The sequence below is a fragment of the Phlebotomus argentipes genome, unplaced genomic scaffold (assembly GCF_947086385.1).
Source record: "Phlebotomus argentipes unplaced genomic scaffold, Phlebotomus argentipes genome assembly contig_15, whole genome shotgun sequence".
Classification (NCBI taxonomy): domain Eukaryota; kingdom Metazoa; phylum Arthropoda; class Insecta; order Diptera; family Psychodidae; genus Phlebotomus; species Phlebotomus argentipes.
Window position 1 is genome coordinate 18,759,656 of NW_026776181.1, and position 15,830 is coordinate 18,775,485.

Genomic DNA, 15,830 nt, shown 5'->3' on the forward strand with positions numbered 1-15,830 from the left:
CTAAAGAGAAAAATGCTATAATTTTCACAACTCCATATTTTTTCTTGAGCGATCAACTTGAAATTTTATTCTAAATTTCATTAAAAAATCCTGCGAACATGATTTGGGCCAATATTGTGTGGAAGAAATGGTGGAAAAGCGTTAAACTATAGCTAAAAACATACAAAAAGCAAGTTGATAATTCCAAATCAAGACGCTGAAGGATGTAAATGTCTACTAGATATTGTAAAATCATGATTTAATGTCATTATCTCAGTCAGTATAATGATTATAGCATGAATTACGCGGTCCTTTTACGCACATCTTCTAGCATTTGGCAATATCTCAGCCATAAATGGAGATATCGCTATGATTTCAATGCCATTTGAAAGATCATAAGATTTAAACCATTTTTTGTCTTAAGGTAAATGTCTCGAAAATTGAGAGAAATACCGAATTTTCAGCACCAAGTGGAAAATTGGAATTTCATCACTTATTGTTCACCCATTCTTGTTCACCTTTAGAAGCACAAAAGCAATAAGTTAGGACAATTTTCTGTCTTCTCTATCGTCTTCCCGGAACGTATGTAAAATTTCCAGGGTGGAATAATGCATGAAACCTGTGAACTTTCACTATTAACATAAAATAGAATGTATTGGGAAGATTTTCTCGGATATTCTTTGCACTTTTTTCATACATAATTTTAATTCAATAACATACAGCACGAAGGGAAGGAAAGCCACTAAAATATCTTCTTCCACCCCCGACCCGCTGAAAGAAAAGGGGGTGAAGTGAAAGTTTAGCATCTGAGGAGAAGATAAGTCGCAGAGGCAACAAAAAAGACAAGAAAGCGTCTTCACGACTGTTGCGTAATATTCCATCGGGGAAATGGTGGAGAAATTGTCTGATGGCAAATGTGCTGGGACTCTCGGAGGTGGCTTATGGATACAAATGTGTTTTATGGTCTGACCTCTATCGCCCTGTCCCACCGCACAAGCGTCCGGGCGACCGCAGGACGAGATGTCCACCAGTTGATAAAGGAAATATTGAAAGTGTGGCTCGAGGGGGAGGTTGAAAAAAAAGGGAGCATTCTGTGGTCAATTCATTTGATTTAGTGAGTGTGGGTATGGCACATGGCGATTCCACCCTCCGCCACCCCCTCGCCGGGGAAGAATTCAATCTTTATGGTTTCGATGACAAAAATAACGAGTCACACGCATATCATTTGCCAAGGGATGCTCCGGAATATCGCCCAATTTTATATGTTTGATTTCCTCTGTTGTCTGCATATTATAATCGTAAAAAGAATATGGTGCACGAGGGGTGGGAGGGGGATTACCTACGCCATAATCTGACCATTCCGGTGGACCCGAGATGGTCGCACAATGTGCGCCATGCGGGGGACAATTTCCAATAACAAATGCCAAGTGTGGCCGTGGCACCTTCATGGCAGATAAAACAGCATAAAATTCCAGCCACACTGGACTGTATATATGCAAAGGCGCTGTTTGCCACAGATTGTCTCTCTTCCTGGGATTTATTTCCCTTTCAGACTCTCCAATTTTTTTGGTATCAAATGACTTCAGAAGCTGGAGGATTTTTCCCGGACGTGACTTCATTAGATGAATTCCACGCGCGAATCCAGAGAGAGAGAGCAATTCGACAGAACAGTGATTGTAAGGCCAGAGTTTGCATTTTGTGCACTTGATCTCAATTCCTCTCCTCAATTGTTGACTCAACGCGCGCCATTCATTACATTTTAAGGCAGCGCGAAGAGACACTCCGGCACAAAGTCTTAGTCAGCTAAAGTGATAGCCACTGGAAGATCTCTCCAGTCTTCAAGTATTCATGCAATTCTCATCCTAGTGCCAAGGTCAGAAATTCTACACTTCTGAGATTCTTTTCCCCACAAAACGTCTCGCAAATGTCTCACACTCTCGCACAAGCCATCGCGAGCAATTGGAGAGGAAATCTCCGCACAATTTAATTTCCAAATGTTCACATTTCATTTGTCATCCGTCGACGAAGAAACGTGAACGGCTGAAGACAGGCCCAATTATCTCTTTAAAATATCCATGATTTGATCATTTTTTTCACGTGCAACTTTGCTCTCTAAAATTTGACACTTTGTGCAAAAGTTAGAAATTCATCTCCAATTTGTGCACATCCTGAAGGGGAGGAAGGCGGAAAGAGAGCTGTCTGTGTGACACTAAACGACCATCCCTGGACTGAAAAGGGGTGACCTCAATTCGAGGGAACGGCGGAAAAATTGCTGGGATTTTTCCGGGTGTAGATTTCAACAAAGGGGAGATAATTTGGCCAGAATCCATGCACATTAGTTAGTTTTAAAACTTAAGAATTCTTTCAACATTTTTCAGAGCTTCTTTAGAATTTTTCTTGCAAATTTTACTTCTTTAAATTTTACAGAAACATGATTTACAACAAATTTAACAATTCCACAACTTTGGTAGTGCTTAAAATATGCTTTTTCTCTATTTTCCTCTCCTTTTTCTGAATTTTATACATTTTACCAACCGCCTGAAGCATCATAACCTCAAATTTAGGAGTCTTTGATCTGAAAATACGTCGTTCTAACTTACTTTAAAACATAACCTAAAAAATTGCCTTGAGATATCGACAAGAATTGTTGAAAGAAACTTATTCATTTATTTTTAAGCTAAAATTTGCTATTTTGGAATAGAAAATTCAATCAAAGAGCTATTAAAACAGCAAATTTTGTATTCTGAAGCAATATTTTAGAGGTTATGATCAATCTCAGCTTAATTAACATAAGTTTTACATTGAATGCTTGTAATTTTCAACAGATTTTATTGTTATCATGTCCGTAAATACAAATTCTACCAGTTTAGGCGCAAGAATTAATGATTTTGGAGGTTATTTAGTGACAAAGATTGTTTTAAATTCATAACATAACCTAGAAAGATGGAGAAAATAAATCTTTTTCTCCAATTTTCGCTCAATTTGACCAAAAATTAGAAATGTTTCCAGATTTGGAGTCACATAAATAACCTAGAAATTGTGTTAAATGATTGTGTTATACGAATTACAAAGATCAATATTCCAACACTGATCTTCCCCTTGGATTTCAAAGGAGTCTCTTTGGCGTGGCGTTAAGAATCAAATGGATGTTAGTGGGTTTCCTGTCTCGTATCAATTGCCAATCGATGACCTTTCCTTTCTTGTCCATTGAAGGCATATAATTAGGCTAACATGTCGTCAAGTGAAGTGGATTAATTGGCGATAGAGAGGAAATTTCACCCAATCTCTTGATATTACAACTTTTTGCAGTGAATGTTTGTCAATAACTCACACAAATATTCCATGCTATCACTTTCCATTAAGTGTTGGAATGAAAATATTGGCTTCGCGAGATAAGAAATGTGATGGAAAACACACAAAAGTTCCTTTATTGATTGAAGGGAAAGTCCTTTGCAACATTTCATTGACAATTTATATATTTTATATGTTCTCTAGATATCAATCTCTCGGATCTTGTCGCCTCGCCACGGGGAACTTCTGAGGGAATAACGAGATTTGAGGATATTTTCCAGAGATTAGAAGTGATTTTTGGCTGTGCAGAAAATCCAATTGCACAAATTATTATTTTCCAGCTTGTAAGTTTGCAATTGAACAAAGGAACTTGTTCGTTATTTTCTTCCATCATTTTCACCCGCTTAATTGTCTCTGGTGATGGTTTTTTTTCCCTTCTCTCGCCAAGGCTTTTGATCTCTCATCTGCCTGTAAAATCCGTTTCAGGAGACAATCAATCCCCAATGATTTCCTCATGATTCCCAGTGCATTCGCCCAGCTTGTCCTCCTTTCGATGGACGCCCCGACGGAGCGCCAAGGCGCAGACGCCCGACGCGATGCTCCCCAAAGAAGAGGAGCAACAATAACAACAAGCGCCGAAGGCCCTTCGGCACGCAGATATTGTATTTCCACTGGAAAATGTTGTGCTGGATGGCCTCAAAAATTTCATTGGTGCACTTGTACCTGCCTGAGCAAGAGCGTGGCCCCGCCTCTTCGTGGGAGCACTTTTCACCCCCCAAAAACACAGCGCGGCACTTCGCGCGCGGGGAAATTCTCTCTTCTGTCCTCCCAAACAGTTGGACAGAGCGCGGATTTTTTTTCTTCTTCTCTATTCCCTTCCTCAGCACTTTCCTCGGGCCAAACACCAGTTCATCATAAGTGTGTCTTGTGTGGATTGCAATTCAATTAAAAATCGATAATGCACCCCAGATTTTCCCATCGCAATTTCTCGCGCAAACACACCAACTTGTAATGCGATCCGCCCTGGTGGGATTTTGCTAGAAGGAATTTTCCATACTGTCCCTCGCGTGTTACCAAATTTCCGTTCATTGACACCCATTGACGACTTTGCCACGGTTGTTTTGCAATTTATTCCATCGACACAGTCCCCAGAGGAGGGGAAAAAAAAGAGTGTTATATTTTCCCAAATGCAATCATTTTGCCAAGTCATCAGAAAAGTGCATTAATTACTCGTCGCTTGACTCACTCTCAATTCAAACATGATGAACTGAGAGACTGACGGGGAGAAAATGATTTCACATGAAAACAAGCGTGGAGCATTTTTTCTCCATCGGCACAAAGCATCAACTGATAAGGAACACTATATCATCGCGCGGTGCAGCTGATAAGTCAATGATCTGCCCAAGAAGATTATTTTCCATGATATTCCAGCCCCAGACAAATTGCAGGGAATTTCAGCACATCTCCCAAGAGGGTAGCAAATGAAGTGTGAAACGAATTTTTTTTGATTTCAACTCCTTCTTTTCCACGCATTTTCCCTTCACTTTTTTCCCTGCCTTTCCTTGCTTTGCATTCACGTCTCAAACGACGCCAGGAGAAAATGCACGCAGAATTTGGCGCTTAAATCATGCATAAAGGATTCGATTGACAAAATCACAGAGAGAATTGATCGATTTGCTCAATAGAATGCGGTTTTTCTGTGCTTTAAGCTGCAAGGATTAAAGATTCCAAGTCACTGATCAAAGAGAATTGACAAGTCGTTGCAACTTTATTTTCATGATATTTTAGAAAAAAAAAATAGACACGAAATGTTTCAAATGTTGATGTCTGAAGTCAATTCATATATTCACAGTCGGAAAAATTACGTGGAAATCAAGAAAATAGACAGAATGGGCGGAAATTAGAATATTCTGCTCTAAAAAATGGTTAAAATTGCTCTTTTGATAGCTGAAATTCGTATTAAATAAATCTCGTTCATATTTATCGGCCGTCAATACAAACTAAGAAACAGCGTAAAGTTGCAACTGAAAATCTTAGCTTTTATGAATTAAAATATGAAATCTGTAAAGTTGCAACGCAAAATCTTTTTTTTATGAAATAAAATATGAAAATCTGTAAAGTTGTAACAATAAATTATTGAAACATTCAAAATTCATCCAAAATCTGCAGTAAATTCGAAAGGAAAAGTCGAGAAATGGTCAAAATGTGGAACAATTCACACAGTCTTTCGTATTAAATTCACAATCTCTAGGTCTATGACCTGATTTTGATGTAATCGATGGTCGTCACAAAAAATTCTAATGAATCGGCAAATTCGGGAGACAAGTAGAGTGAGAGAAAAAAAGTGCTCCAACAGCAAATTGACGAGGAGAAATTCCTCTTCCTCAGAGGAAAAAGGCAAATAAAATCATGTGAGATTTCCCTTTGACACCTTCGATTGCTCACTTTTCTCTGGCCCATCACAGGGGAAAACCAGAGGAAAAAAAGGAGGAAGTTGTCTGCATTCTCACTCTATTGCTCTGCTTGTGTGTTATAAGAGATAATCAAGTGCAACACTTGCGTAAGACTTGCCAAAAAGAACAGAAAAAAGTGTTTTTGCTGGTGGGAAAGAAAAAATACACAAACCTCTTCTTGTATTTCTTCTTCTTGTTTGTGTCCATCTGCAAACAAAAAACACGGAAATTATGAACACTTTTCCACTCTTTCACAAAACTCACGCCATTTTCTCCAGGTGGATTTCTTCAGTCCGCGAACAAGGATGTGAAAATAGAGAGAGAGAGAGAAAAGATGGCAAACTTTCTTCAATATACTTTTATTTTATACGAACAAGTAGATTAACCCTAATTTGTTCTTATTTACAAATATAATTAATCTTAATTATTTATAGAATTTATCATATATATGTATTTTAAAAGGGGGAGAATTTTTTATCTTTTATACAGTTTACAATTTTTCAAATTGCATGTCATTTGCTCTCACTATAATTTCCTTTACTTCCTAGAGAAAATAAAACACAAGAATCTGATATTTTCATCCTCTTTCCACTCTCGCAATCCTCAGCATAAACACCTAAATATTGTGCAATATGGAGTCAATTTTATAAAAAATAATAATACATGTAGAAAAGAATCTTCAACAACAGTAAAAAAAATAAGTTCTCAACTCAATTGGAAATTGGAGTGAATTATAAATAAACAGAAAAGAATCTTGTGAGAGAAACTCAGTTCAAGAAGTTCCATCTCCAATCAAAACAATCACACAACCATCATTTTGTTTAGTACCTTCGAGTAGTTTATCTTCCTTTTTCTCCTTTAATTATTAATTAGTATGTCTTTTGCTGCTCTCATTCATCATCTGCACTAAATACTGCTAAAGATTTGTCTTTTCTCACTGTTTTTTTCCTTTTACTTTTACCTTTCAATCGGGGGAACATGAGAAATGATAAACGCAAAGTGTTTTTGTCTCAATGAATTCATTCAGTGGACAAATTCAGAGGTCAAGATTGATTAGATCCAGAGACTGATAACTGATTGCAAAGTAGCTCATCTTCTTACCCTCCCAATCGCTTCTCGATCCCCCCCAAGAAGCCACGAGTCCTGGTAATCGTGACGCAAAGGGATTGAATGTGGGATTACAATTCGTCACCTTCAGTATCGTGCTGGCCAATTGTGGGCGCTGGCTTGCCGTCATAGCAGGAACTCCGTGGCCGGCGAGCCCGTGTCCGCGCTGTGGAAGGCGCCATTCTGGGGCGCCGCGCCGCCGGACTGGCCGTGCGTCATCACCATCTGCCTGAGCTGGTCGCGCTCCTGCGTGATCCTCTCCAGGTCCATCTTCATGCGGTTGAGGTGCGACTGCAGCGTGCGATTGGTGAGCTCGAGGTCCTGGCGCTGCTGCAGCCGCTTGGAGCGGCAATTCTGCGCGTAGCCGCGGTTCTTCAGCGTCCGCCGCTTCTGCTTGTACTTCACCACTGTCTCGCGCGAGAAGCCGTGCAGGCGCTTGTTCAGCTCACGCACGCTCAGCGACATGAGCAGGTCGTCGTCCAGCTCCTCGTCGTCCTTGCTGCCCACGCTGCTGCTGCTGTGCTGGCCGGCGGACTGGCGCGGCGACACCACGATGGTGCCCGTGCTGCCGCTGCTCAGCGGCCTGGCCATGTGGCCGTGATACGAGCCCGCGTGCAGCGGCCCCATGTGCTCCAGGTGTGTGAGATGGTGGTGCTGGATGAACGGCGGCCCAGACACGCCGCCGCCGCCGTCGTTGGGCTGCAAGTACCGCGGGCGCTCCCACTCCGCCTCGTCGCAGTGCAGGTGGCGCAGATCGAGCGGCTGCTCCAGGCGCATGGTGTCCGGCAGGAACATCATGTCCTCCATCAGCCCGTTGCTCTGCCTCTGCATGCCGTAGTGTCCTGTGTATCCCTGGGCGCACGGCGGCTGCGGCGAGCCCGTCGGCGGCGTCTCCGGCGGCGTCGTGGGCACGCCCGCCACGGCGCTGTTCACCAGCACGGGCTGCCCGGCCATGGGGCCCGTGTACATCTCCGGCGGCGGCGACAGCGGATGCATGCGCTTCTTGTCGTGGTAGGGAATGTAGTTGTGCTGCTGCAGCGAGCGCAGCTTCATGTGGATGGGCGCCGCCTCCTCCTCCTCCACCACCGTTGTGGTCCAGGAGATCTTGCTGCTGGGCGGACTGGGGTCCTCGCGCTTCACGGCCGTGTCCTCCAGGTGATCAAGCACGAAGTCCTGCACGTACTCGTCCGCCAAGTGGGGATCCTCCATGTTCTGCCAACCTTCTCAGCGCGCCAAATCTTCCTCGATGCACACTTAACTGATAATTTCCTTGGTATCCAGCTTTCACTCTGCACTCAACACTCCGTGTCCACACTGTCCAATCACACTCGCACTGTGGCCAAGAACTCAACGCAGATCTCTCTCTGTCTCTCTGGGGAAGCACGAGCGGCTCCGAGCGCGTCTGACTGCTGAATGAGCGCAGGATGGAGAGCCGTGGCTGGAAGGCAGCGACGACGAGCTGACTCCGCCTCTTCCCGTGGGACAAGCACAATTTTTTGGGGGCATGATATTGGATCCGGCAGTTGCGCACTCGCGCGCCCTTCGCCATCAGCCTCTCTCTCTCTCTCGCTCCCTCGCGCTCGCCACCCCAAATCCAGGGGCGCGCCGCGCCACTCTCAAACAGTGTATAATTAAATAATCTCCTATTTATTTCCACAAATTGTCTAAAATTTCTCCGCAATTTCTCTCCCGCTATTTATATTTAATTAGGCACAAAAATTACAATGAACGTGTTTGCCCTCACGCTCGAGAGGGAATCGCGCGAAAGGGTTGCACAGGCACACCATCGACGGCAAAAGGTCACAGACAGAGAGAGATGATCCCGAGAATGGGTGATTTTTCACCTGCGATGCTCCAGTTTTTTTTGCGCTTAACTCTGACGCAATTCCCAATAATAAGTCTTATTTTCTTATGCATACTGAAAAAGGAATGTCTTAGATGATTTCGAGGAATGGTAATGATCTCAATCAAATATTTAATTATTGATTGCAACTTTGCATGGATAAAAAAAATCAAATATTGAAAATTTGAATGGAAATAATCGAAAAAATATTAATTTTTAGACGTTAAATTGCAAAATAACCAAAAATATTAAATATCAAATTATTTTCTCCACATATCACCGCCAGAGAGCAGCAAAGTTGGCGTGGGGGACGCGAAAGATATCGCAAATTTTTGCTTAATGTCTTCCTGGTCAGGAGAGAAGGAAATAAAGCCTTTCGCGTTGAAAAAGCCCATTTTCATCATCGGCTATTCAGCTGATGAAGTTTGAAAGGCATGTAGAATATCCGATTGTTTTTCCCAAAGGCGAAATTTTGGGGCTTTATCTTTAATTTTATTTTGAAATAAAAATTTGTAAGATTGTTAAACTTTAGCGAAGTCTCCGATTAATCCTGAATCATCAAAATCCTCAAAATCAGACAATTAAAGTACAGTTTTATGAACATTTTTCAAGTTATGGATTGAACTTAAGTGTTTAGAAACCGGAAAGCACTTAAATACTAAAAAAAAAGAGATTAATTTTCTTAATTAAATATCTTGGAAGTTTTTGGATCTTAAAAAATTATTTTTGCAGCATTTAAAATGATAATTCGCGTTTGCATGACCAGAAATATATCTTTTTTCCATTATTTCTTCAATTAACTGGTTTTTTTTTGTTAACTCTGAACTGATTCTTATTTTCCCAATATCCATATAATCGAAATACTCACCAGAGTTTTCCTTCACTTCTGCACTTTCTCGGCCAATTCGTGTGCCTTTGCGAGAGTTCATTAAACAAACCGAAGCGGGGATGATTTGCGTGCGCGGCGGAAAGGCCTGAATCAGGGAAAAAGAAGCTCATTTCTCCACTCAAATTTCCCTGCGAAGGAGAAACACGTGGCCTGAGTGGCTCAGACGACAGTGTCTTGGCCAAAAAAACGCCCGCCGTCGTCGAAATCCACTCGGCGGGGGGCGATCTGTGCGCCATCAGCTGTTGCCGCCCTCTGACCCCACTTCCCACATGCCCGCAATCCGTGGTCAGGGTCGCGATTGGAGTCTTATCAGCCTTATCATCTGCATCGCCATGTATTCAAGTGATTCAAGTGATCTTACAGGGTGTCTCTAGTCGAAGTAGTCCTCAATGTCGATGTTGGGATCCAGCAGATCGGCGCCGAAGGGCGTGAGATCGAGTTGGTTCAGCAGGAGGTTCTCGAAAGTCTCTTCCAGGCCCGTCTCGCCGATCAGGATGGCGCCCTGCAGCCTTCCGCCGACCAGTACGAGTTTGATGTACTCCTGATTGGGTGTCACGCGCACCAGGGCTTCGTAGCCGGTGCCCAAGCCCTGGCCATTGTATCTGCCCAGCAGCACAACCTGCAGCCCGAAGAGTTTCGTCACATGGCCGAAGAACTCAAAGCAGAAGTCCTGCACAATCTGCTCCTGCTGCCCCAGCGCGGTCATCGCCATCGCCTTGCCGGCCATCATGCCCATCTGTCTGGCCTGCGTCCACAGGCGCATCTGGAACCAGTTGTCGGGCAGCGTCCACGACGCCGTGCAGCAATCGCCCGCCGCGAAAATGTCCGCCACGGAGGTTCGCATGAGTTCATTGACTGAAATCCCACCGTCTGTGGCACGCTCCAGAGGCGAATCCACAGTGTAATCAATTCTGGGATCGACACCAGTCGCTGAGACGACAAAGTCGCACTCAATCGCCCGGCCGTTTGTCAAGTCAACACTTAATTTCCTCCCGTTGGCACTTTTGCGCACATTCCTCACTTCGCAGCCGCTGTGAATGCTGACAGAGTCCGGCAAATCCCGCGCATTTCCGCAAACATCCAGCATCCGATGCCAATCCGGCCCCAGAGCGGCTCCACTGCTGCCCTGTGTCTCGCCATAGCGCATCCTCTTCACCGTCGCACCGCCGGCGCTCGAATTGTGCTGCTTCTCCTGCAGACGCTGCCTGAAGAACTCTGCCGCTCCCGGATCCAGGAACGTGGAGGACATGTGATTGTCCTTGATCACCCAGTCAATCGCCACGCCTTTGACTTCGAACGCAATCTCACTGGCAATTCCACCATTTCCCACCAACACAATCCTCTCGCTATCCTTAATCCTCCGCTGAAACTCCTCCACAGACTCCGTGTCGCGAATCCCAATCACATTCGGACTCTCCTCGATCACCTTCGGACGAGCGCCAGTGCAGAGACAAAGATATTTGTATGAAATCTCGTGTCCTTTCTCAGTAATGATGATCTTCTCTCGCGTCCTAACGCTGGACAACTTGTCTGTGACCACCTGGACACACTTCCCGATCGTCTCGGCACTTCTCTCCACCACCTCGAAGCGCGTCAGGGCTTTTCCCAGCGACACCAGCTGCGTGACAGCCTTTATAAGGGAGGATTCTGTCAGCAGAACGATCTTCTCCTCAGGACAATAGAACGCAATGGTTTCTGCACATGACACGCCGGCTATTCCTCCGCCAACAATCACAAAAGTCCCCTGATACTTCCCCATCCTCAATTCCTCCCTCCCAGATGAGTCTCTGGCCAGCAATGCAGATGATCTCTATGGACTTGACTATTCTACTAACTCTGCTTTTATGACGACTTCTCCGGATTGTAGTACTCAGAGTAGTCGTAGTGTCTGAAGGGCACGTCGTAGGTCAGATATCCTCTGTCTCTGGCCCTCTCGACCACCACCAGCAGCTCGTTGTGCCTCTTCTGGCACAATCCTGTCTTGTTGTAGCTCAGAACCTTTGCAGAAAGAGAGCCAATTAGTCCCTGAAACACCCCCAAATACCGCCTAATTACTCACCTCTCCGGTGAATGGCGAGATGAACTGCTTCAGCAGCTCCAAGTTGTTGTGATCCAGCACCAGATACTCGTCCCGACAGATCGGACAGGGATTGCCGGTGGACAGAAATCCGCCTCTAATGCAAGTCTTGCGGGTTTTGCGCGGTGGAATTGAACCTTTGTGATTCCTTCGATACTGCACCCACACGGGCTGCTCTCCGTACGTCTCCTTGTACGCCGCACTCCTCAGATACCTGATGCTCGTGTCCACGGGAATCACTTTTGTCCTGTCAACAGTTCCCCTTACTTTCTGCACTGCCGGCGCTTCCGATACGCTTCCCGGCGCACTCTCCTGGCTCTCTTCGCACAATCTCACGCGGGATGTGGAGAAGGCTCTTCCTGGGTGTGGTGACTGATGCAAAACACCCACTCTGGCTGTGAGAAATCCGCGATTTATTGCGTACAATTGTGAAATTAACCTCGACATTTTTCTCGCGTGTTCGCGCTTTTCTTCCGAAACCCGCGGCGAACTCTCGGAATACATGTGATTTTGACAGTTTGACTTTCCGAAATCGCATGTTTACGTGAGAGTGAAAAAAGGTAAACAACAACAACAGAGAAGGTGAAAATGCCTGAAAATCGCGTTTCCTCACTGCTGAATAAGCAGAGAAAGTCCGGCAGATATTGCGATGTAATCGTGAAGTTGAACTCTGAGTTCCAGCTGTGCGCCCACTTTTGCGTCCTCGCGGATCAGAGCAACTTCGTGGGGAACAAATATTTCACGGAAGAGGCGCAGTTTTCCACCAAGAATCCCCTGACCATTGAGATTATGAACTTCTCCTGCCAGGACTGCCTCTGTGACATGCTAGACTACCTCTATGCCAATGATATTGTCGTGTCGGCGGAGCACAGAACGCATTTGAAGGGACTGTCGAAGATCCTGCAAGTGCAGGAGTTGTACAATCTCCTGTGCGAGGATGACTGTGAGGAACCAGAGCAGCTGATCAAGGAGGATCTGGATCCGACAGAGACCAAGACAGCGCCTCAGGTGCAGCAAGATGTGCAGGAGGGCGGGAACAGGTCGCGAGGAGCACAATCCAGGATGCATTCGTGCAACGGATGCAAGTTCAAGTGCTACAAAGCCCAGGACATGGTGGCTCATCTGCACGTGTGTGAGTCTGCAGCGACCAGGTGCAGTCTCTGCGACGCTGAGTGCAGCTCCCTGACGGATCTGCGGACGCAGCATCTGCCCAGACACGACGACGTGAAGCCGTTCTTCTGCACCGAATGCCCTTCGCGGTTCTCCACGCGCACCGGACTAGCTTATCACAGGCCGAAGCACTCCTCGGCGACGCCCTTCATCTGTGACCTCTGCGGCAAGGGCTTCAAGTGGAAACAGGGACTCACGAGTCACTTCCTGGTGCACACAAAGGAGAAGAAGCTACTCTGCGACGTCTGTGGCTTCAGCACGGGTCGCCTGAAGACGCTCAAGGTGCACAAGAGCAGCCACACGGAAGTGCTGTGGCGCTGCTCAGTGGCCGGCTGCACACACTCCTCGCGCAGCAAGGACAACCTTCGCCTCCATCTCACCACGCACAGCAACGAGAAGCCGTTCGTGTGCGAAGTGTGCGGCTTCCGCTTCCGGCACAACAAGAACCTCAAGCGACACGCCTTCCTGCACCTGCCCAAGAAGCTCTATCAGTGTCCTCACTGCTGCTTCAGCAGCCACCGCAAGGACAACCTCTGCGATCACGTCAACCGGCTGCACACGGAGAAGCCGGTGCAGCTGGAGCTGCCCGAGGAGCCCGTGGAGGGCCCGAAGAGCAAGAAGAAGCCACAGAGGCCAGCCAAGTGCCCTCAGACAGCCGGATTCATTCCAATAAAGCCAAAGCCGAGTTAGAAAAACATAACCTAGCAAAATTTATTCTACTTCGGCTTTCCCTCCGTTCCCACGTACTTGATCTCATCGAAGGCCTTCCGCGCGCGCTTCAGCTCCTCATTCATGGTCAGGAGGTCCTTCACGCGGGCATACTTCCGCGGATCCTTGCGCACCAGGAACACAATGTCCTCCACCTGAACGCGTCCCGTTCGTCCAATTTCCATCGCTCTGTGCGTGGTTTCCGTGATGAACTCAATCACGAGGTCCTCCAGCATGTCCACACTCTCCGTGTAGGGATTCTGGTCGTCTCCGAAGCCGTACATCATGCACCGCAGCTCCTTGCTGAAGAGGCGCTTTCGTCCCGTTTGAGCGCTCTCCGTCTGCACATCGCCCAGGAACTCATCCTCGTCGAACTGCAAGACATTTTGGGTCAATTTCTCACTTGTGATTGTGTACTGGAAGTAATCTCACTTCTGTCTGGTCAAGATTCTCCTCCGCAGGTGCCGCAGCCATCGGAGTTTCCCAAGAATTTCCACCGCAAAACACACTTTCCGGAACTTCGCCGCCAACTGTCACACGTAAACAAAACATTCAAGGTGGTGCCGACATCTTAGAAACTTCTCGACTCCGTCGCCGGGACGTGGGAATTTCCTCAAGTTTACCGCTGAAAAATCACTTTCACGCATCCAAACAGTGCATCAGCGCCTTCACAAGACTCCAAGGAAGGAAATCAGGTAGTTATCCACACGCAATCTGGCCTATTTCCGTCCAGAATCACAGCGAAATGTGCTGCTGTTTTTGACACTTTGCAGGCAGTCCAGGAATCATGGCGTGCCCCATCGGTCCGGAGGAGATCAAGAAGCTGAAGATGTTTGTGGGCTTCTGCTCGCAGAATCCCGCCATCCTCAATATCCCCCAGCTCAGCTTCTTCAAGGAGTTCATCGTGAAGATGGGCGGCAGCGTGCCCGAAGCGGCGCCCAGCTTTGAGCAGCCGCAAGCGAGCAAGCCAGCCGCCGCCGCTCCGCCGGAGAACCCACCGCCGGAGGAGGAAGAGGCAGCGGCGACGGCGCAGCAGGAGGAGAGCGAGCCAGAGTCCGATGTGGAGCTGGACCGCGAGGGCTGCGTGGATCCGGACACGGACGATCCGCAGGAGATGGGCGACGCCGGCAAGGAGCCCACAGATGATGACATGGACAGGGCGAGCGACTGCCGGGCGCAGGCCGCGGCGGCGTATTCCGAGCAGAAGTACGACGAGGCGATCGATCTGTACACGCAGGCCATCCTCCTGAATCCCGGCAATGCGCTGTTCTACGCCAAGCGCGGCCAGGCCTTCCTGAAGCTCGTCAAGCCCAATGCATGCATCCGCGACTGCGACAGGGCGCTGCAGCTGAACTGCGACTCCGCCGCGGCGTACAAATTCCGCGGCAGGGCCAACAGATTGCTGGGCAACTGGGAGGAGGCGGCCAGAGATCTGCGGCAGGCGTGCAAGATTGACTACGACGAGGAGGCGGACGAGTGGCTGCGCGAAGTGACGCCCAATGCGAAGAAGCTGGAGCAGCATCGCGTGAAGCAGCAGCGCAAGAAGGCGGAGAAGGAGGTGAATTGACGCCGCGTGAGTTTCTGGGAGTTTTCTCATCTCTTTTCTCCCTCTCTCTGCAGCTGAAGGCGCGCCAGGAGCGCGTCCGCAAGGCGCAGGAGGCCAACAGACGCGCGGCGGAGGAGAACAAGGGCAAGAATGACGATGGAGATGGTTATCCGGGTGGTGGAGGCTTCAATTTCGCCGATAACGACCTGTTCTCGGCATTCAAGGACCCCGAAGTGGCGGCTGCGCTGCAGGACATCATGACCAATCCGGCGAACATCATCAAGTATCAAAACAACCCGAAGATCGTGCAGCTGCTGGAGAAGCTGGGCGCCGCCGGCGGCGGAATGCCGGGCTTCATGGGCGGCATGGGGGGCATGGGAGGAGGTGGCTTCCCGGGTGGATTCCCCGGCGCTGGGGGCGCTCCGCCGAGTGGCGAAGCGCCGAAACCGCCGCCCAAGACAGACCTCAACGATGATGGATTGGATTAAGAGTTGCGCCGCAGGGAGAGATCTTTTGTAGCTTTGTTCCAAGTCAAGAAGTTTTTTACACTCACATCTCCCCAAAATATTGTAAATTAGACTGTAAGGAGGGTTCTATATGTTGATAATTCACAGGATAATGTATAGCCAAAGCATTGATAAGGGATGCTTTTATCGATTTTCTCGTGCTACATTTGTCACTGTATGGAATAACATTGAATTAAACTTCTCCGACGCCCCATCTCGCCGCGATGCCTCGCGAGGGGGGCGCATTGAAATCAAATTCCC

The 15,830-nt window shown here is 47.2% G+C and overlaps 6 protein-coding genes across 6 annotated transcripts; 2 read left to right on the plus strand and 4 right to left on the minus strand.

Annotated features, from left to right (window-relative positions):
* Window positions 1-6,066: 6,066 nt before the first annotated feature.
* On the minus strand, window positions 6,067-8,154 carry LOC132263081 (transcription factor MafB). The gene has a single exon (XM_059762654.1). It carries the CDS (start codon window positions 8,037-8,039, stop codon window positions 6,957-6,959), a length of 1,083 nt encoding a protein of 360 aa, XP_059618637.1. The 5' UTR covers window positions 8,040-8,154; the 3' UTR covers window positions 6,067-6,956.
* Window positions 8,155-9,877: 1,723 nt separating this feature from the next.
* Window positions 9,878-11,321, minus strand: LOC132263078 (pyridine nucleotide-disulfide oxidoreductase domain-containing protein 1). Its single transcript, XM_059762650.1, has one exon. The coding sequence runs from the start codon at window positions 11,319-11,321 to the stop codon at window positions 9,933-9,935; it is 1,389 nt and encodes a 462-aa protein (XP_059618633.1). The 3' UTR covers window positions 9,878-9,932.
* An 83-nt stretch (window positions 11,322-11,404) lies between these two features.
* On the minus strand, window positions 11,405-12,123 carry LOC132263082 (small ribosomal subunit protein mS40). Its single transcript, XM_059762655.1, has 2 exons — window positions 11,622-12,123; window positions 11,405-11,560 (listed from the first exon to the last, which is right to left on the minus strand). The coding sequence occupies exons 1-2, from the start codon at window positions 12,084-12,086 to the stop codon at window positions 11,405-11,407; spliced, it is 621 nt and encodes a 206-aa protein (XP_059618638.1). The 5' UTR covers window positions 12,087-12,123.
* Window positions 12,124-12,185: 62 nt separating this feature from the next.
* LOC132263079 (zinc finger protein 771) lies at window positions 12,186-13,551 on the plus strand. The gene has a single exon (XM_059762651.1). The coding sequence runs from the start codon at window positions 12,228-12,230 to the stop codon at window positions 13,497-13,499; it is 1,272 nt and encodes a 423-aa protein (XP_059618634.1). The 5' UTR covers window positions 12,186-12,227; the 3' UTR covers window positions 13,500-13,551.
* On the minus strand, window positions 13,511-14,069 carry LOC132263083 (transcription initiation factor TFIID subunit 13). The gene is made up of 2 exons (XM_059762656.1): window positions 13,950-14,069; window positions 13,511-13,891 (listed from the first exon to the last, which is right to left on the minus strand). The coding sequence occupies exons 1-2, from the start codon at window positions 14,067-14,069 to the stop codon at window positions 13,526-13,528; spliced, it is 486 nt and encodes a 161-aa protein (XP_059618639.1). The 3' UTR covers window positions 13,511-13,525.
* A 34-nt stretch (window positions 14,070-14,103) lies between these two features.
* Window positions 14,104-15,825, plus strand: LOC132263080 (hsc70-interacting protein 1-like). Its single transcript, XM_059762653.1, has 3 exons — window positions 14,104-14,212; window positions 14,291-15,075; window positions 15,138-15,825. The coding sequence occupies exons 2-3, from the start codon at window positions 14,305-14,307 to the stop codon at window positions 15,549-15,551; spliced, it is 1,185 nt and encodes a 394-aa protein (XP_059618636.1). The 5' UTR covers window positions 14,104-14,212; window positions 14,291-14,304; the 3' UTR covers window positions 15,552-15,825.
* The last annotated feature ends 5 nt before the right edge of the window (window positions 15,826-15,830 follow it).

What these genes read in the sequence shown, in the direction of transcription:
- LOC132263081 (XM_059762654.1), bottom strand. Translation starts at nt 8,039, where the DNA reads ATGGAGGATCCCCACTTGGCGGACGAGTACGTGCAGGACTTCGTGCTT.
- LOC132263078 (XM_059762650.1), bottom strand. Translation starts at nt 11,321, where the DNA reads ATGGGGAAGTATCAGGGGACTTTTGTGATTGTTGGCGGAGGAATAGCC.
- LOC132263082 (XM_059762655.1), bottom strand. Translation starts at nt 12,086, where the DNA reads ATGTCGAGGTTAATTTCACAATTGTACGCAATAAATCGCGGATTTCTC. An exon ending in TCTCGCCATTCACCGGAGAG is followed by an intron (nt 11,561 to 11,621) that starts GTGAGTAATTAG and finishes CTTTCTGCAAAG; the next exon opens with GTTCTGAGCTACAACAAGAC.
- LOC132263079 (XM_059762651.1), top strand. Translation starts at nt 12,228, where the DNA reads ATGCCTGAAAATCGCGTTTCCTCACTGCTGAATAAGCAGAGAAAGTCC.
- LOC132263083 (XM_059762656.1), bottom strand. Translation starts at nt 14,069, where the DNA reads ATGTTTTGTTTACGTGTGACAGTTGGCGGCGAAGTTCCGGAAAGTGTG. An exon ending in AGAATCTTGACCAGACAGAA is followed by an intron (nt 13,892 to 13,949) that starts GTGAGATTACTT and finishes AATGTCTTGCAG; the next exon opens with TTCGACGAGGATGAGTTCCT.
- LOC132263080 (XM_059762653.1), top strand. Translation starts at nt 14,305, where the DNA reads ATGGCGTGCCCCATCGGTCCGGAGGAGATCAAGAAGCTGAAGATGTTT. An exon ending in GCAAGAAGGCGGAGAAGGAG is followed by an intron (nt 15,076 to 15,137) that starts GTGAATTGACGC and finishes CTCTCTCTGCAG; the next exon opens with CTGAAGGCGCGCCAGGAGCG.